Source organism: Carassius auratus, unplaced genomic scaffold (genome assembly GCF_003368295.1).
Source record: "Carassius auratus strain Wakin unplaced genomic scaffold, ASM336829v1 scaf_tig00216014, whole genome shotgun sequence".
Taxonomy (NCBI): domain Eukaryota; kingdom Metazoa; phylum Chordata; class Actinopteri; order Cypriniformes; family Cyprinidae; genus Carassius; species Carassius auratus.
This window is the reverse complement of record NW_020528362.1, coordinates 317,077-337,617: the sequence shown is the minus strand read 5'-3', so window position 1 is coordinate 337,617 and position 20,541 is coordinate 317,077. Positions and strand designations below refer to the sequence as shown.

Here is a 20,541-nt window from a genome sequence, read left to right as displayed (position 1 = left end):
TATGTTATGTTATGTTATGTTATGTTATGTTATGTTATGTTATGTTATGTTATGTTATGTTATGTTATGTTATGTTATTATTTCAGGCTAACCAATTTAACAAGAATACTTTTTAAGTTGTTGTTGTCAATTCTAAATTATAAAATGATATATTAGATTTCATGTTTAAATCAAACATAATCCACTGGATTAAATCCAGGGATATTAACCAATCGATATCACCTTTGCCTTTATTGCGTTGCATCACAGCTCTATATATGACTATGTTCTTTATTAGAGATAAGTGGTTTGCAGTCGTTCCTCAAGGGACTCTTATTTTAGTAACGTCATTTTCTATTCCCTTACTAGGACTTTTATTTTAGAATATTTTCTTTGCGGAACTTCCGCCTTCGTCGGCGTGCGATCCGGAGATGGACACAAACAGAACTGCGAAGGTGAATAAATGAATTAAACAATTAACGTATTTAGAGAAATACTGTTATGAAAACTAAACATCGATTAAAATATTAAACTTGATTTACGGTTATTAAATATGAAAGTGTTATTTGTCTAATAAGGTTATCAGTAACTCTGGTCAACTGTTATAACGTCTTTCATAAAAGTCATGTTTAAGTTCCTGTTATTGATTAAATCATAATTTCCATAACGTGTTATCATTGGAGATATGCACAGTTATTTACCTCTTCATTTCCGTGCTGTTTTAGTCTAGCACGTTATATTTTCGACTCTCAGGAATATTATTATTGAACTTTATTATAGTTTTTAATGTATGCATTTAGACAGCTGGCTTGACATGATTATTATTATTTATTTTTTTTGCATGCGGTTTATTATGAGATGATAAACAGTATATGGTATTTCTAGGTACAATGGCCAAAAATCATTGTAAAAAATTCATAGAAGCAGCTAATTATTTATTATTGTTTAAATGTATTTATTTATAAATGATCACATATACATATATAGATTTAACGTGCATTTTTAAAAATGAATTTGTCACATTGCAGATTTAAGTGCATTGTAAAAGAATGATCAAAATGCTTAAAAACGTATAATAAATATGAACTATACACATTCTCACACAATGCATTCAGCATTTAACGTTGTCCATGTGCTGCATGTGTTTGCGCAGCTGGAGTTTGCGGTGCAGATGTCATGTGACAGCTGTGTTAATGCAGTGAAGGGCGTCCTGCAGAAAGAGCCGGGTGAGTCGAACCTTTCCTTCTCTCACAGAGCCCTGCAGCAGATTTGAAATGATGCATTTTGTAGCTTTTTTGCTTTTGGCAGCCATTTGTGCAGTGAAGAAGTGTTGTAAACTCCAGAAAAACTGCCACAAACACACAATTCCTGTCTGAATTTGAGCCACTTCACAACTATTTGTTCAGCTCTCAGCCTGATGTTAGGACTAATGCAGTTAGAGTTATGGCCAGTGACAACCAGACGAGTCTGCAGGTGTTTTACTAGTTCAAAACAAGAAGACAATTACTGATTTTAAGGACAAAGTTCTTTGACATTAAAAGTAGTATTTAAAAAAATAAATAAAAACAAAATAATTCACTCCTTTGCAGCTTGCAAGTTAACTGATACATTTTTGAATACTGCTTTTTGTGATTAAAACCCATAATTTTGACATTTGACTGCTTCTGTTATATTAAGAAGTGTATTAAAAAGTAATGGCGACTTTTTATCACACAAAAAAAGTCAAATACAAAAGTAAAAACATTTTTCAGAACTCTGAAAAATGCGGGCTGTAAACTGAGTTCTCAGAAGAAGAAAATTATTTCACATTTTTTGGAATAAAAAGTTAAAAAAATAAAAATAAATAATTGTGAGATGTGAACTCAGAATTCTGAGGGTAAAAGTCAGAAATGTGAAATATAAACTTCCCCAGTGCTTACTTTCCTCTGCAGAATTCTGAGTTTATATTTCACAATTCTTGTATTGAGTTTATAATCTACAATCTTCTTTTTATATATTTTTGTATAAAATATAAAGTTATATTTTATATAAATTTATATTTAGTTTAAATCTCCCAATTGTTTTTTTTTTTTTTCACAAAATAAATAATCAAAAAGGTAATTTCGACTTTTTATCTCACAGTTCTGACTTCTCTTTTCGGAATTGTGAGTTTATATTTCGGAATTCTGAAAAAAATTTGAATTGTCAGATTAAAAAGTCGCAATTGCCTTTAAATGTAAACTACTTATCAAAATAACTAAAGCAGTGAAATTGTATTTTTTTATCCCATGACTGAAACAAGCTTCTACAGTTTTCTGATTCATGCGCGTGTGTGTGTGTGTGTGTGCGCAGGAGTTCAGTCGGTGCATGTAGACCTGGCTAAGGAGCAGGTTTTGGTGGAGACGGCGCTCACCTCTCTACAGGTGCAGAGTCTAATCGAAAGCACAGGCAGACGGGCCGTCCTGAAGGGAATGGGCGGCTCAGAGACAGGTGAGACCTCAGACGCTGTGAGAGTGAGCGCTGTGATGAACAGATCTCATCCCTCTGTGTGTGTGTGTGTGTGTGTGTCAGATCTGGGCGCTGCTGTGGCGATGCTCAGTGGGGCGGGGCTGGTGCAGGGCGTGGTCAGATTCCTGCAGCTGTCACCGGACCGCTGTTTGATTGACGGGACGATTGACGGACTGACGCCCGGAGCTCACGGCCTGCATGTGCATGAACTGGGCGATCTGACACAGGACTGCAGGAGGTACCACGACCCTTGACCTTCAACCACATGATCACCATGATCTGGAGATCATGTGTCAAACTGAAGACCCTGAAATACAGAATGCACACTGCATTAGCTCATCTGTAGCTGAAATCAGTGCGGTCAAATAGTTTTTTGCTTGTAATCATTATTATACATGTGTTCTCTCAGCTGTGGAGATCATTTCAATCCACTTGGGAAACAGCATGGAGCTCCTCAGGACTCGGAGAGGGTACATACATTATTAACTATTTCATGGTATATTTATGTCCAAAAACTATGGTAGTATTGTGTTAATAGCAAAAGAATATTAATTATATAAATGTAAGTTAATAAATACATTTTATATTATTCATATTACTATTGTTATTTATTTATGTATCTGTGTATTTATTAAACTACACACACTGTGGTTGAAGCAAATTATATAATGTATGCATTTTATTTGTTTTTAAATTGTTTTTTTTATATATTAATAGAATATACTTATTTTTAATTATTTTAATTATTCAATATATTAATGCTTATTTACTTATTTATTACAAACACGCAATTGTATTATTTTTTATATAATTATTTCTTTATTTTTAAATAACTTATCATGGAAGACAAAGCAGTGAGCAAATTATTTAATATTATATGCATATAATTTATTTATTATAATTTGTATTTATTTCATATGTTAATGCTCATTTACAGGCATTTTTTTATTTTATGTATTTTATTTTAAAGCAAATTGTTTATATATATATATATATATAATTTTTTTTTATGTTAATAATGCCATTTATATTACATTCAACAGAATTTTGTATTTTTGTAAGTCCCCTCTTAGTTTTCTTTAGTTTTGGTTAGGGCCCTGTGTGTGTTCTGGCTGGCCTTGACTCTGTCTGGAGGTGTCTGGAGTAACGCTGTGTCTCTGTCTGGTCTCCAGCATGTAGGAGATCTGGGGAATATCACGGCTGCTCCTGATGGCAGAGCTTCATTCCGGCTTGAAGACTCTCAGATCAAGGTCATGAAGCTGTGTTTGTCTCTTTAAGATTAAAACATAAGTCTGGTGTTGCTCTATAAGCTGAGAGTAAGAGCAGAGCAGTCAGGTGTGTGTGTATCAAGCCTACAGTACAGCGATTAGAAGGACAGTCATTATATAAAGCCTCTGTTATTATGTTAATTACACTGACTAACCTTTCACATGGTCACATCTCTCTTTTGGACTCTTATCACTCTGTGTCATGCAAGATAATCATGCACAGATCTGAGCAGGGTTATTATTATTCAAGCCTGTTTCCGACACTGATAATTGCAAGCTTTTATCTCACAATTCTGACTTTGTCAGATATAAACATGTAAAAGAAGTCAGAGTTGTGGAACTTATGTTTTATTTTTTTAACCCGTGGTGGAAATGGGCTTTCATATATTATAGTAAAAATATAATTAAAAGTAATCCATAGAAAAACATGACTTTTCATATTTAAAATAAAATCTAAAAACTTTTGGGTTATTTTATTTCAGGTAGATGCAAAGGCAACGTATCTTAATTAAATTTTAGTTTAACTTAAAGTACTAAAATAACTAAAAATGGGATCAAATTAATAAAAACTACATAGATATGTGACCCTGGTCTTAAGTCTCTGGGGTATATTTGTAGCAATAGCCAAAAATACATACGGTAGTACGGGTCAAAATTATCCATTTTTCTTTTATGCCAAAAATCATTCGGATATTAAGTAAAGATCATGTTCCATGGAGATATTGTGTTAATATCCTACCACAAATATATCAAAACATAATTTTTGATTAGTAATATGCATCGCTAAGAATTCATTTGGACATCTTCAAAGATGATTTTCTCAGTATTTAGATTTTTTTTTTTTTTGCATCCTCAGATTCCAGATTTTTTTAATAGTTGCATCTCAACCAAATATTGTCCGATCATAACAAATTATTTATTTACTTATTTATTCAGATGTATAATTCTCAGTTTCAAAAAATGGACTCTTATGTCTGGTTTTATGGTCCAGGGTCACATATATTAAATAATAATGATATGGCACATGTTAATTTATTCCCTTTTTGTGATTTTTGTCTCCCGGCAGGTGTGTGATGTGATTGGTCGGTCTCTGGTGGTGGATTCTGGGGAGGATGATTTGGGGCGTGGGAAACACCCGCTGTCCAAAATAACAGGAAACTCTGGAGAGAGGTGAAGAAGATTCCTATCCAGACAAAAACAATATCACAGGGATATGAAAAAGATACGCTGCTTCTTGTGTGTTATACAAACCGACTGAGCCTGAGTTTAAAATCACTCTGCCTTCTTGGTATTGATTCCTACAGAAATCCCAGTCGGTCCAGAGCTGCTCGATGTCTTCAGTGCACCGAGTGTGTGTTTGCTTAACGTCCGCTCTCTCTCTGTTGTCTCAGGTTGGCCTGTGGAGTCATCGCCCGCTCCGCCGGCTTGTTTCAAAACCCCAAACAGATCTGTGCCTGTGATGGTGTGACTCTGTGGGAGGAGAGAGATCGACCCATCGCTGGGAAAGGACGTAAAGTCACTGACGCACCGACTGCTAATCTGTAACGGGGTGAGGATGAGAGCGCGTCAGGGACTCGTGAATGAATGATAAGAGACCAAAAACACTGCTTTCTGAAGCTGTCCTCAGTGTCTGTTCAGATTCTGAGCCATGTTTTGATGGATTCACATGACACCGATGGAGAAATCAGACTGTGTGAATACTGAGTGTGTTAATGTACGGTGTGGGTATATAGTGAAATTTAACTCTGATTACTGCTGCTTTAAGATGAAAATCAGATTTGGTAACACTTTACACTAAGGTTCAATTATCTATTAACTAACATGAACGATTCATGAACAGTACATTTATAACAGTCTCATTAGTTAATGAGAATACAGTCATTCACTGTTTGTTCACAGTGCATTAACTAATGTTAACAAGCACAACTTTCAATTTCAATAATGCATTGTTGTAATTAAAATTATGGTTAATAAATGCTGTCCATGTAAACTAGTTCACCTATTGTAAAGTGTTACCTCGAAGTTCTATCAAAGAAAAAGCTTAGAATTATTATACACTGAAAAAAAAGAAATGGTGTCATTTGTAAAAATTTTCAGTTTAAATATGATCAATTATTATGAAATAAGAAAATACAATATTATAAATGTTTCTAAAAGCTCTTAAGCTATTACGAAACGAATCTAAAAATAGCACTTCTGTAATTTCACATTAACCTGTCATTGATCTGAAATTCATTCTTCTGAACAAGCTCTTCAGCAGTAACCTAAAGTGTCTTAATTTAAAACCTCATTTTTATTATCATTTGTAATGATCATTGTTGTACAAATAAAATAAATAAGCACTTGTTTATTCATATTACTACCAAAAAAATAAAAATAATCTCTGTGCTTTTGTTTGTTTGTTTTTGGACATATACCATGCTTGTATAATGTCATATTTACATGGTCAATACAATGATACAAGTGTTGCCAGATCCCACTAGAAAAAGCATCTGTTTTGACCAAACTAATAATTTATATAATATAAAAAACTGACTGTATTCTTTAAAAGCCCTGGATAAACGTGCAACTGGCTATATTTGTATTTGACTTAAAAAAAAAAAAAAAAGGAAAAAAACAGAATGCTTCCAATGCATTCATATGAAATTAAGAGAATAAAAAAAAAAAACTGAAATCTGATGAGGGAAAAGTGTTGTGGTGCATTCCAAGAACTTTGAAAGTTTTATTAAATTCTTGTTTAACTGAAGAAAAAGCAAACCCCTAAATGATGCATGCAGTAGTGAGAAGCACGCACAGTCCCCGGTGTCCGCGTGCATGAGCGCGAGCGAGTGAACGCATCAGCGCTGCTGAAGAATGAGAGCGATTCTAAAGAACGGAAGTGGACCGACCATTTTGAAACCCCGCACCGCTTTGGTAAGATGGGAGATTATTTTCCTCTCTATGTTTTAAGTGATTCCATCTTTTATCACATAGGATCGATAGTTGACGATCGCCGATGAAACACGTGATGATATAGTCGAGGCAGCGGTGTGATTTATAAAGAAACGCGAAGGGTTTGGGGGGCGCGCGGGGACACCCAGAATATCCAAACAAAATGAGTCATTTAGAGACTTCTGATGGAAAGAATGAACAGTGCACACATGGAAACATACACACATACGTATATAACGAGAATGCATAACTACAGAGCGGTGGTGTTGATGACGGAAGCGATCGGAGTGTTTTGTAAACATCTGGTGTCAGAAGTGTGACATCCAGTAAATCACTCGAGACGCGCGCGCTACTCGTGTTAGTGAAGCCGGAGCGCGTGCGCGTCTCACACATTTCATCTTTGAATGGGGTTTATACGGTTTTCAGGGCTACGATGAAACTGAGGTTTGTGTGTTTGTTTGTCCCGAGAGCTGCTTCATTAAGGAAGTGAATGTGTTTACATGCACCGCGTCACCAGATTGATAAGCCTTTGTGACTGCAGCTAATTAATTTTATTTATGCTTAATTAGTGCTGGGAAAGTTACTTTGGAAATGTAATAGGTTACAGATTACAAGTAACCCTATTAAAATTTCAATAAGTAGTATAAGTAGTTTAGTTACATTTAAGATAACATTTACTTTTTTGATAACTTTGCTAAATTTCTAATGAATATTTTCAACTATTTATCATTTTCAATCTTTGAATAGCAAATACATCACGAAACACTGAAATCGAACAGTGCTTTGCAAAAAATAAATAAATAAATAAAGCATATAAATGCACCCAAATGGAAAATAAAACAGTTATTGAACACACGTGTCCTAAACTCCTGAAACATTGGTGTCATATTTTAGAGCAGTCAATGCATTTTTAGAAAGAAATCAATTAAATTTGTACTGGTTTAACTATACCTGCTGTGAGTACCAAATGTCCTCACTTATATAGTGAACGATCATGACATCCCATAGTCAAGATATTTTACTGGCCCTTAATAGTCATAATGGCTTAACAATCAGCCAAAATATGTTTGCTGGGTCAGTCAGATTAATATTAAAAAGTTAATGTTAAAAAAAATGTTTGGGTGTAAATATTTACATTTTCATAAACAAATAATGTAATTACACATTTTTTCTCAGTAACAGATTACAGTTACATTTATTTTCATTACATGAAACTAATTACTCCCCAACACAGTGCTTGCTTAATGTTTCCTTGATGTTTTACACAGTTTTTCGTATGATAAATCATTTGCGTTTATGTCTTTAATGTGATAGGACTAAGTTTAATGAAGTGTTATGTATATATGTGGAACTATTTTTATTGAAAACATGGTGTCATATGTACCTCAGGACTTTCTTTCGCTTTGTCACACATAAAAACAACACAATTAAGACAATAGTTTGTTTTCACTAGGGATCGGCCATTATGTAACTATTAGCATCTTTCTCCACAGGTAAAAATTTATTTCTCTCTCCAATTAAATGGAGATAAAACTAACAAAGAGTACAAAACTATGGCACGTCTGTAAACCATAGTATTAGCATGGTGCCAAATACTAAGGAAATACATTGGTATTGCATGAAGCACCCGAGTATGATAGTAGACTATAGTATAGTACATAGAGTACTATAGTACTGTAATAGAATAATATTTTATATCTGATACCATAATTGTACCATGGTAGTACTGAGTTTGGTACCTGTCGGTACTGAAATAATAAAAAGATGTCTATCGGCGTATCCTTATATATCTACTAATAGGTGGTTCATAGAAGAATCTGCTTGAAATACTAGCAGTAAATGCTGGTATTGTCATATTTTTAACATTTCAGTACTGACTGATATCGAAGTCAGTACTTTTGACAACCCTACCATGGTACAGCCACATTACTTTTTTTGTAAGAGAATATGTACTCTTCACTTTTCAAATTGTACTTGCACATGTTAATATTTCCTGGTCTGATCTATCAGTTATTGAAATAGCATCTTTCATTAACTTCAGCACAATGGATAAGGGCCAAACAATAAAGCTCTTCGTAGGAAATCTGGCCCTGGACACCACACAAGAAGAACTGTCAGCCATCTTTGAGGCGTACGGCCAGGTGGTTAGCTGCAGCGTCTTGAGACAGTTTGCTTTCGTACACCTGCAAGGAGAGGGTGCTGCTGAACGTGCCATCCTGGAGCTCAATGGCCGAGAGTTCAAAGGACGTAACCTTGTGGTCGAGGAGTCCCGAGGACGCCCACTCCATTCGACAAAGGTGTTTGTGGGTAATCTGAGTAGTATGTGCACTACAGAAGATCTTCGGGAGCTCTTTCAGACCTTTGGGAAAGTTTTGGAGTGCGATAAGGTGAAAGGTGAGAGTATCAAGCTCTTTCAAAAACTTAAGAGTAGTAGTAGCAAGAGTAGTTAGTCCTGCTCATGGCGGTCTACCATTTTGCAGTGATCTAGTCAAACGTAACTGAACCAGCTATTTAAGGTCATCTGGATAACTAGAAAATAACAGGCAAATGCGTTAGGGAGCAAGATAGCTCTCCAGGGACAAGATTTGGTTAACCCAATTTAAAGTATGTGTTAGAGCTCATGTTGAGTACCAAATGCTTCTGCATTATTTTGGGCTACATTATTAAAGGGACCCCATAAAAAAAAGTTGGTTTTTTTCGGCAGGTTATGCCTTTGTGCACATGGAGAACAAGGAGGATGCGCTGCAGGCTATTGAGGCTTTGCATGGGACCTCCTTCAAAGGACGACCGCTCTCTGTGGAGCTGTCCAAAGTTCAGCCAACTAAACAGACTCCAACTGGGAAAATCCCATGTGTTAGCTGTGGGAAACAGGGCCATTATGCAGGTGAATGCCCCGCTGGTAAGCCCACGCTGGAGCAGTACCAGAGCCAAGCGGCCGTGTTAGCCGCCGCCGCCGCTGCAGCTGCCGGCCTTCCACTGCAGGTTCAACAGAGTGTGCACAATTCTGTATACAACACCTCATCTTTTGACCCCACGTATGCTGCTTTGACTGGACTTACAGCTGCTGGAGCAAGGGCAGAAGGAGGAACTGCAGTGGCTCCAGCTGTTTATGGAGCACTAGCTAGTCAAGTGTATGGAACAGTTTCCAATCAGCTCTACAGTGGGACAGTTGCAAACCAGGCACTCAACTCTGGTGCTGCTGCAGCTGCCGCACAGATGTATGGCTCTGTTAACCCAGCTTTCTATGGGCAAGTGACAAGTGGTGCAGTTGCAGCCGCTGGTGCATACGGTCCACAAGTTTACGCGCATGCTTTAGCAAATCCAGTGTTCCTAACTGCAGCGCACAGCATGGAAGTCCCGGGAGCTGGTGCTGTTAACCCAGCTTATACAGTAGCTCCGGCTCTCTACAGCGCTACTCCAGCTTACGGGGCTTTTGGGGCAGCTGACTCAGCAGCTTTCTTTGAGGCAGCAAGGGCGCACTACTTTGCACAAGGCCAGCAAGTGCTAGCAGAACAGCAACAGGCTAGCTCAAAGTCTGGAGAAAGGGACAGGAGTCCGCTTAGAAGATCTGCCCCACTGTTGCCTGACCCTATTATGAAACCATTAATGTATCAGAGGGCCAAGCGCAGAGCCTTATTGCCTACACCTGCGGGTCGAGAGGAAGCCGCTGCACAGGAGGATGACCCTCTAGCCAGGTGAGTTGATTGCAATAAAATAGATATAATGATTACAGCAAAAGTTTTTAAGTTTAAAAAAGTTGGTTTTAGAACCGATTTACGATGGTGGTGTTGTGTGTAAATGTCTTTCTGTCTTTTTGTTTCTCTCCCTATCTAATGGTGTATATATGTTTGTATATGCATGTCTGTGTGATTTCTGTCTCTCTTACTCTGTCTGCGTGGATGTGCATGTGTGTTTCCTCTCCTCCTCTATCCCAGATACTACGCAGAATACTACCAGCAGCTGCAGCAGTATCCACAGTACCAGTACGCATATCCATCTCTCAACCCTATTGCAGCAATGTCTGCACTGCAGACTCTGCCTGGTGTGCCTACTCAGCCAGTGGCAACGCTCGACTCCCTCAGGCCAGTGCCGCCCGCCGCCCCCGTGTCTGCCGCTGCCGCCATCGCCATGGCAACACCCCGCGTGTATGAGCCACCGCCGATTCCGCCGTCGCACAAGGAACCCCTCCTCCGCCGCCCCGAACTCGCCCTACACACCCCTGAAACACCCTTTCGATAGTGTGCTCCACATACTCTCTGCCTCTCCTTTCCTTGTGCTGTGTGTGTGTGTGTGTGTGTGTGTGTGTGTGTGTGTGTGTCAGAAAGAAACCACAGGTGTATGTTTGTGATGTGTGTGTGCTTGGGTTTAAGAAGGTGGCCGTGTCGGTTTTAACTACAGACTGGAGTTTCTAACCTTGGTTCTGATCTCAAACACACCCAGTGCAGTCAGGGCTGAAAAGGGAAACTGCATGCTCTCATTCCTGCACACATAATCAATATTACATTGCCTGTTTAAGAAAACTTTCAATCTATGACCAAGTAGTTTTCAAGTGTAGATTAGGCACTTGCCATGATGCATTTAAACTTTTATATTCCTAAGTGTTTGTAGTTTATGAATGAACACTGGACTTAATACTAAATATTGCTTGATTATAGTTATATAAACAGTTTGCGCATCGATACAGTTATTATGAAATTAGATTTCAATGCATTTAATAAATGTTTAAATAAATTGAATGTATGTATGTTTACTCCAAAGGTGTGTGAAGTGTAGGACCAGGGTTGGACAGTATTTTACGTCTTTGTTTGTTTCTTGTTTTTCTCTTAGACTGTGGTGTAGCGTGTATGTTTTCCATTGGTTGTCACGACAGGAACGCACATGTGTACTCCTGCACAGGGAAGCAACCTCGATCTACACGCACATACTTACACCTCAAATGGGAAAAAGTTTAGTGATGACCTTTAACCTCACCCGTTCCATTCTTGTCCACCCATCCTGAAAGCTGAAAGACACTGTGACTTCTCTCCCCTACACCTTTAATGTAGCTACTTCCATAGATATGGTGAAACGACCAATCAGAGTCAGGTGTAGCTAGTCAGCTTTTGCTGTAATCTGTTTTATAGGAGCGTCTCTAAACTCGCCAGCTTAACTGCCATGATGCATTGTAGAAACTGTTTTTGTAAAGTGTCTTTTTTAATGCTATCATGTTTTTATAAACAATGATAAGGGACTCAAGTATACATTTAAAGAGATATACTACTTTTGATTGTTAATTTTTGTTTACATCTGCAAGAGAGAATGTGTTTTTCTTGTGGCTTACTCAAATTGATTGTTTATAGCCAAAATTCTCTCATTTTTTTCTAGAAAAACAGCCAAAATCATTAGTGGCCTATTATTCTTATGCCTTATGTATTACATTTTTGCTACTTTTTATCTGTAGTCTTATTAAGTGAAACTGGATTGAGACTACACTAAAGTGCTGTATATTCTGTGGTACTGTGATTAAATGAATTGGGAGATTCCTATCAGTTTCTTTCAGTCTTCCTGCTGCAACTTCATAGATGACCCTCAATGCATCTCTCTTCATCTTTGCATCTGCCTCTCATTTAGTGAAAGCATTTCATTCACTTACCACGCCCCTGTTCGCACCCATGTGCTGAAGTGTCAGTGTGTGAATGTGATCTTGGAAAACATATTACTTCAACATTCATGTTTGTAGTTTCTATCATGGTACCGTTCTTGCCGCTGGTGTTCTCAGAAGAGAAGACTTTAAAGATCTGTACATGATCTTTACGACTAATACAAGCCTTCAAATAAAGAGCCTGCCTGATCATTTAAAGAGGGAACTGGAGAGCTTTTGCTAGGAGCTTTAGCTGTTTTTTGCTTTTTGATGTTTCATAATTGTTTTTCCTTTGTGAAACGACCAGACTCGTATGAATCGGAGCCCTGAAAGGAAGCTAAAGGACTTGAGACTGATCCCAATCTCACCCCTCTCTATGAATGGGGTAAGTCTAGGAGCAACCCCATTCTTTACCCCCCAGCTGCACACACCATACCAAACCCCTTTCCCAGGAGCAGCAAAATCTTCAACCTAGCTTTTGGTATGTTTTAACCACACATAGTCCCCATTCAGCTTTTTTAACCAGATTGTGGTACATTGATGACTTACTTTCCTTGACATAAATTTATGATGCAAGCATATTGTAAAACATATTTATGTCTTAGGAGGCACCCACACTTTAAAACCTTTTTGCATTTCCTTTACTTGTATGTGATGGGGCTTCGCTCACTTCTGCTTCCATTGTGCATGTTTCTTTTTTGTTTGTTTGTTCACTCCAAAAACAAATGCTTTCTAATGTGACTGTTCCAACTGAACTAGGTCCCTATGGATCTGTGGACACCTAATGCAGAGCTGGTTTGGGGGGAAGACAGTTAGCATCGCAAAATGCACTGGAAACTCTCTCTCACTCTATACAGGTAAACGTACTGTGCCTTGCCCCCTTCTACCTGCCGTCCTTCCCAATAGCATTTGCCCCTGACCGTGTATCCGCTCTATTTCTCCTCACCACCACCCCACACTTCTTGTAAATTCCTCACTTTTCCTCACCACTGCCATAGTCAATTGGTTCTCTAAACACCAGTGTTATACTACTCTCTGTCACTGCCAAAAATGGAGACGGTGGGGGTGACCATTTATTGCTTCTGTGATTAGTGTGTCTCGTTAATGTGTGGGTGCTTGGTGCTCTAATAACTGATCTGTTAGTTTAGTTTTGGAGAGACTGTGGTTATAATGTGTCCATAAGCAATTGAACGTGTGGAATTGGTCAATAATTGAAAGACTGCATATAAAGTGAGTAAGTTAGCAAGGGTGGCTGATAAAGGTGTGTGACAAAGGTGATTGATTGTGAATCAGTATCGTCGACCTCACCTCCCCCCACCCCCCTCCTCCATGTGCCTTTTTGTTTGTTTACATGATTTAACGCGTGTCCCCAGGCTTCCTGGAGTCTTCTCGCCGTTAACGCTCAGTTCACCGCCGCCCTCGTCGAATCCCCAGTGATAGTTGTTACATTTGTTCAGTGTTAATCACTGCTTGAATGCATTTTTGAAAGCTCTGTGACTGGATCCGAGACACTGGACAAAATTTTATTCACAAGACTCTCATTTGGACTCAGTGACACTGATAGCCATTATTAAGCATTGCTTGACTGCAACCCAGCAAAGCATTGTTATTATAAACTTCTGCTTTTGTTTCCTAGATTGACAACAATTCTTAAGTGGAAGGCACAATCATCCCAAATTGATTTGGTTTTTGTTTGTCAGATGAAAAAGCAATCTACTTTAAATTAATCTGAAAGCTACCTTGTGTTACCTGTTTAAATGAGAGTCTGTTACGATATTTGTGTTTGCAATAGCTGAGTGTACGATAAGTAGGTGGCACAGATTTAGATTGCCTACCTGGTTAAATTACATACCTGGTAGAAGAATGTCCTAGAAAACAAGCAGCTTCAACCGGGGTTTGGGGGGGGGGGGGCTGCTGGGGAAGACTGCTGAACCTGAGATGCCTGAGGGATACTTACAAGACCTTTCCTCCAGAGGGAGCATGGTAGTTTGTTTGGTCTATTTCACTAGAAGGTGCTGTTGTTCTTGATCTTACTTGCTTTTTCTGATGATGTAGCATCTTCACATACATTGTCACAGACATCTGCATTTCTTCTTGTCTATTGTGTTTGTTTAACTTTGCCTGTATAATTGAGGGGAAAGGAATGAGAACTCCGTTTTAGATCTTATTCTGGAGGAAAAGGAACTGTCCAGTAGCTGTTACTCCCAATGTTAGTGGTATTAAGATCTTTGACTTGCAGATATTTGTGGTTGACAGATTTCCGTGATGTCCGTAGCATCCGTTGATGATGAAAGATGTCTGCGAGAGATAGATATCAGAGGTATACAGAATCTTGTTCCTTACATGTGGTTCTTGGTTCGTAAACAATTCACTTACCTTCTTCTCCAACTTGCTCTTCCAGTTTAAGTCACTTTGAATCTAGATGGTAAAATTATCTTATCCATTTAAATTTTTAAATGGATAAGAGAATTCTCTTTCTGTCTACTTTCTCCCTTAGATGTCGTCAACCTTTTTGTTTAAATTGGACAATAACAATAACACAACCTCCAGTGTTTGCATTTTTTATATATATATAAAATCCCCTACCAAGTGAAAAGGCTACTCCAGTACTTTTGAAAGATAAAGTGCATAATTTTTATAATTCATGTATGAAACGTGAATAATTTCTATTGCAGGTGATAGGATCTGAGCTGGTTGTAATGTTTTTATCACCTTCTAATGAGTATATGCATGGTTTGTTAATGTGTGTATATTGTAAAAACCTTGCAACTGATAAAGTGTACTCTCCTACACCGGCTTCTGCATGAACACTGTTTGGCATCGCATGCTTACTGCAATAAATGAACTATGGCTGCATACACTATGCATTTACTTGTCATCAATTTTAAGTAAACGATTGCATACAAATCAATCTGTGGTGTTGTTGTTTTTTTAAATAATATATACAAAAAATGGGAATGGGCCTTCTAAATTTCCTCTTATAGACTTGTCTGTTTCATTTACATCTACTTTATGTAGTAAGCAGTGGAGGCATAGATGAGTACAGGCGTGAGAGGGGTATAGTCAGGGATTTTAACAGGCCTGGGATCTGCTTGTGCACCTATTTTCAATCAGTAGCAGTCAGCTGGTTGTCATTTATACTGGCCCCAGAACTGCTGCTTGGGTAAGTAGATATAGACTACTGCCAAGAACAACAGGTGTTCTTAGCAAAGTGGAGGGCACCAGGAGGTGTGTCTTTCCCTGCCCTTCGCTAAAAGAGCCACCAGTTATTGGTCCCAGTGCACAGTGTGTCCCACCTCTCACACCTTTTAGGTTCCATAATCCGACACCCACACAAGCAGTTCTCTTATTTATTGGGGTAAAGTCACGTGTGCTACTTTTGACCAGGATATGAGCACTGGGCAGCAGAAGTTCTGCTCGCACCTCCACACAGGCATCTCGGACGAGTGGAGTCTGGCCTCTTCCTCCACGGTCATACACGTACACACTGAGCGGGTGTTGTCCTCTAACGCACGGAAAGGATTTAGAGTTCACAATCTAAAGTGCAAGGCACATCATTTCTAATTATTAAGAGTTAGAGGGATAACCGTAAAAGATGACGACCGTTATTGAGACGCAGGTTCAGTATAACAACACCTACATGATGTCTACTACGGAAGACTACATGACTCAGGAGGACAGCTGGGACAGGGATCTTCTGCTGGACCCTGCCTGGGAGAAACAGCAAAGGAAGGTGTGTTCATATGACTTTGCTGGAAGTCACTTTGTGTGGGCAAGATTTTTATTTGTTGTATTTACCTTTTATACAACCATAGCAAAACTGCTATAGTGACTACAGTAATTTTTCCAATATTTACAAAATAAAGTAGACGCCAAAAACTTACTAAACTTAAAAGAAATCCTGTATTTATTTTATTATTTATTTATTTTGCCATAGCAAGCATAGCTGTAGTGAATGGTATTGCAACAGTTTTTATGAATAGCAAATTTGAAAGAAGGATATCATACTGAACATACTATTCAACACGTAGAGACGATTTAAATATTTTATTGTCATTTCGAGCTGACAAGCGAGTTAGCATCTTGTAGCTTCAGCTGTTAGTTATATTCACAGTTTTCCTCTGTGTAGTCTTACCACATCCCTGCCCTCCTCATTAAGTTTGTGGCTAATTTTATACGGTCTTTATGTTTTATAGTCTATAAAATATTTATACCAATCGCAGTAACAACATGGACAATGTCTTAGACGTTCGCTACAGTTTTAAAATTACCTCAAAAAAGCGCGCGTACTTTAAAACAATTCAGTGGAAAATGGTACTTTCTAAACTTACCTGTGTTTAAACGATTAAACAGTCGCTTGTTAGTGTCAAAACGCAGGCTTTTCTGTGTGAAGGTAAAGAAGTTAGGTTAAGAAGACGTTTTTAAAGATCTGGTTGACAGAAATGACAGCTGACGTTTAATAGCCGTCAGTGGCGCTCGTGCTACGGTATGAGGTGACGTCAGCCAAGAACAACTGATTGATCTCTGACTGCAAACCACAGATCTGAGGTGTCGAGATCAGATATGTTTGTCAAGACCGTTTGAGTTCAGAAGTTACCTTATATACAGGCAAAAGTTTAGGATCAGTAAGACTTGTAATGTTTTTAAAAGAAGTATCTTATGCTCATCAAGGCTGCATTTATTTGATTAAAAAAATTATATTGCAAAATTATATTACAATATAAAATAATGGTTTCTCACTTAATATCCTTTAAAATATAATTTATTTCCGCGATGAAAAACTGAATTTCCATCAGCCATGACTCCAGTATAGTTTTTTTTTTTTTTTTTTAACTGCAATAATTTTTCAGGATTCTTTAATAAATAAAAAGTTTAAGAAAACAGCATCTATTCAAAGTCTAAATCTTTTAATCTTTTTCTAACAATAGGCTATAAATCTTTGCTATAAATTCGTACTTTTAACAAATCCTTGCTAAATAAAAGTTTGAATATCTTTTTTAAAAAAAAAGAAAAGAAAAATGTACTGACAGCCAAACTTTTGAACGGTATTAATTATTGTTATAAGTAAATGCTCTCTTTTCCAACTTCAAAGAATCCCCAAAAAATATTAAGCTGCCCAACAATTTCCAGAATTGAGAACAAATCAGCATATTAGCATGATTTCTGAAGGATCGTGTGACACTTAAGACTGGAGTTATGACGCTGAAAATTTAGCTTTGCATTACAGGAATATTAGATTTTAAAATATATTAAAATACAAAGTGGGAAACATGTTTGTTTTTGTTGTTTTTGTATGTTTTTTTTCTTTCGCAAAATGCATTAATTGTGCAGGCACTCTCCATTAAGGTGTCTCTCAAACATTTGCGGGATGTTAGTAAGACCTGACAAAGCTGAAAGACTTCAACAGATGGTGTGAGAGCAAGAGAAGTGCAAGGAGGGTTCATTTCAGTCTGTGAATAAACATGGCCTAAAAATACTCCTCAACCTTGCCGGCCCATCTCCCGTACTGCTCCCTCGTTCCCTCAATTCTTAATGCCATCTTTTCTGAGCTCCTTTGCCTGTAAAGTTGCCCCCTCTGTATTTGATAGCTAGTAAAAAACATCACCATGTCAATTGTCACTATTTTAATGGCACACATTTTTTAAGGTGCACACGGTGGTGTTTCATAGCCAGCATCTCCTCTGATGTAACCATAGATTTTATTTGTGTTAACACCTTTCAATTTGGTTAAGCAAATAGTTGTTTATTTTCACATGGAAGTAATAACATGCCCACTAGCGCCCTCTGGATTACGTGTTTTACTCATTTTTTTAAACGTTGAAGGCTATTTAAGCTGATCAAATGATGACAAACAATTACATGAAGCTTATAAGAAAAGCTCAACTCATATAAACTCTTAACTTCATCTTGTTGCAGTGATAAAAGGCTTCAATAAGGTTATAAGTTAGGTTTCAGACTTGAGTGCATGGCAGAGGGTCTTTAAACATCCTCAGGCTTGTAAGATCAGGATAAGGAGCTGATATCACTGTGTAAATATAGAAAGTGCATCATTTTGCAATGAAACGAATATGGGGGTTGCTTGGGGGTGGAGGTTCTGCACCTGTTCTAGCTCCACAGCGCACATGTTCAGAAGTCCAGCAATAAAGTAATTGTCAACATGCTGTTTCATCTGATATCTGTCAAAAGCCAGCAGAAAATAGAGAAATAATTTCGGTGCATCGCTGTGTGTTTAAATTCTCTCACAGTCTGGCTTTGAAAAGCTGATACCACACTTCCCGGAAGCCTATGACTGATCTTAAGATCTTAAAGGGGTCATATGATGCGATTTCAACTTTTCCTTTCTCTTTGGAGTGTTTAAAGCTGTTTGTGAATAGACAATATGCCTAAAGTTGCAAAGACTAAAGTCTCAAACTCAAAGAGATATTCTTAATAAAAGTTAAAGACTCATTCACGGAATCCTAAAATGGCTCATTTAAACACGCCCCCACGTCTACGTCATGATGTGGGAAGATTTGCATAACGATGCCCATAACGTTGCCCAAATTTTCAAGCCAAGAAAGAAGGTGTAACTTTGATTCTCGCTATTTCTGTAGGTGAAAACTAAATTACTTTGTTTGGCCTTCCAAAAGAGGACACAACTATAAATCAGCGTTTAAGTTGTATTTACAACACTGTTCCAGAACAGTTAAACCCTAATAATCCCCCCAAAAAACTAATATTTAGTGTGCAGCTCATTTTAAGGAGGACTGTTTCCTGATCCTGGGAGAGAAGACTACAATGTTGGCTGTTCTGATTCACAGTCTGTAAGTATGTTTATTTAAAGAATTTGCCACTGGTGATTCAAACACGAGTTTTGAGCAGAGTAGAGCCCCACTTGTTGTTTCGCTGATCACAAATGCAGACATGGTTTTATGTTTATTACAAATCATAATTTTGTCCCCACTTGTTACAACAAAAGTCTTGTTTGTAAAGGGTTTTATTGTTTTTGTCTTGTCGCACTGTTTTTTTTGAACGGGACACACATCACAGTATGTTAAGGGGCATAACATTTCCGTCACACAATTGAGGCATTCGGCCAATCACAATGCACTGGATAGCTGGCCAATCACAGCACACCTTGCTTTTCAGAGCAATGAGCTTTGTAAAAATTGATGCGTTTCAGAAAAGGCGGGGAATAGAGGAGAAACAATAATGTACAGTATGTGGAAATGTGTTTTTTTAACCTCAAACTGCATAAACACAATGCATTACACAAAATACACAAAATAATGTTCTTTTTAGCAAAATCAAAAGGCCCCTTTTGAATAGCATCTTATTTTGCCACCTAGAGGGACATAAAGATATTGGAAATCTCCCATATAAAAAATTATAGATTTAATTACAAATAGTGAAATCTAAAAGAGATCTTAAAGGGATAGTTCACCCAAAAATTTACATTTATTGTTCTCTGCTTACTCCCAGGGCATTCAAGATGTAGGTGACTTTGTTTTTTCATTAGAACACAAACAAAGATTTTTAACTTAAACCATTGCAGTCTGTAGGCTAATAATGGAAGTGAATGGGAGTCACAGCTTTGAGTCAATTTAAGAGTTTTTATTTTTATTTTTATTTTTTACCACAATGTCTGAACTGATAGAACTGTCCTGTGCGTGTTCTCAACAGCCTGTGCCTGAAGCATCTTCTTCTTACTTTAAGGCAGATTGCAGACTTATAAGTGCTTTACCGCCACCTATCTCTCAAATGGACCACTGACACTCTATCTACAATTTCATTTAGGAGAGTCAATTTGAGAGATAGGTGGTGGTAATGCACTTATAAGTCTGTGATCCATCATAAAGCAAGAAGAAGAAGAAGTCGTGTCATGCGCTGGCTTGAGAACCACTCAGGAGAGTTCTAACAGTTCAGACATTGTGGCGAATCAGAGATAAATTATATATATATATATATATATATATATATATATATATATATATATATATATATATATATATATATATATATATATATACTGTTCAGTTTCTTTCACATATCTATTGTTTCGTGTGTTTACACACGAATTTATCATCACGAGCCCAGGGTTTAATTTAGTTTTGTTTGTGTATGTTTTTTGGACTCTCTAAGTCGTGAATACCATTCACTTACATTATAAGACTGATAGATTGCAACGGTTTGAGTTAGAAATCTTTTTTTGTTTTCTACTGAAGAAACAAAGTAACCTACATCTTGGATGCCCTGGGGGTAAGCAGATATACGTCA

General features: G+C 37.6%; 3 protein-coding genes across 3 annotated transcripts in view; all 3 read left to right on the top strand.

Moving 5' to 3' along the window:
- The first annotated feature begins 352 nt into the window (after positions 1 to 352).
- On the top strand, positions 353 to 6,130 carry LOC113096686 (copper chaperone for superoxide dismutase). The gene is made up of 8 exons (XM_026262099.1): positions 353 to 434; positions 1,133 to 1,205; positions 2,311 to 2,448; positions 2,530 to 2,704; positions 2,876 to 2,936; positions 3,639 to 3,716; positions 4,801 to 4,904; positions 5,126 to 6,130. Exons 1-8 carry the CDS (start codon positions 411 to 413, stop codon positions 5,277 to 5,279), a joined length of 807 nt encoding a protein of 268 aa, XP_026117884.1. The 5' UTR covers positions 353 to 410; the 3' UTR covers positions 5,280 to 6,130.
- Positions 6,131 to 8,654: 2,524 nt separating this feature from the next.
- LOC113096642 (RNA-binding protein 14-like) lies at positions 8,655 to 12,077 on the top strand. Its single transcript, XM_026262044.1, has 3 exons — positions 8,655 to 9,059; positions 9,370 to 10,360; positions 10,601 to 12,077. The coding sequence occupies exons 1-3, from the start codon at positions 8,711 to 8,713 to the stop codon at positions 10,902 to 10,904; spliced, it is 1,644 nt and encodes a 547-aa protein (XP_026117829.1). The 5' UTR covers positions 8,655 to 8,710; the 3' UTR covers positions 10,905 to 12,077.
- Positions 12,078 to 15,653: 3,576 nt separating this feature from the next.
- Positions 15,654 to 20,541, top strand: part of LOC113096643 (alpha-actinin-3-like) — a 32,252-nt gene continuing 27,364 nt past the window's right edge. The window contains exon 1 of the mRNA XM_026262045.1: positions 15,654 to 16,018. Within this exon, the coding sequence (XP_026117830.1) occupies positions 15,881 to 16,018 (138 nt within the window). The 5' untranslated portion in view covers positions 15,654 to 15,880. The remainder of the gene's footprint in view (positions 16,019 to 20,541) is intronic.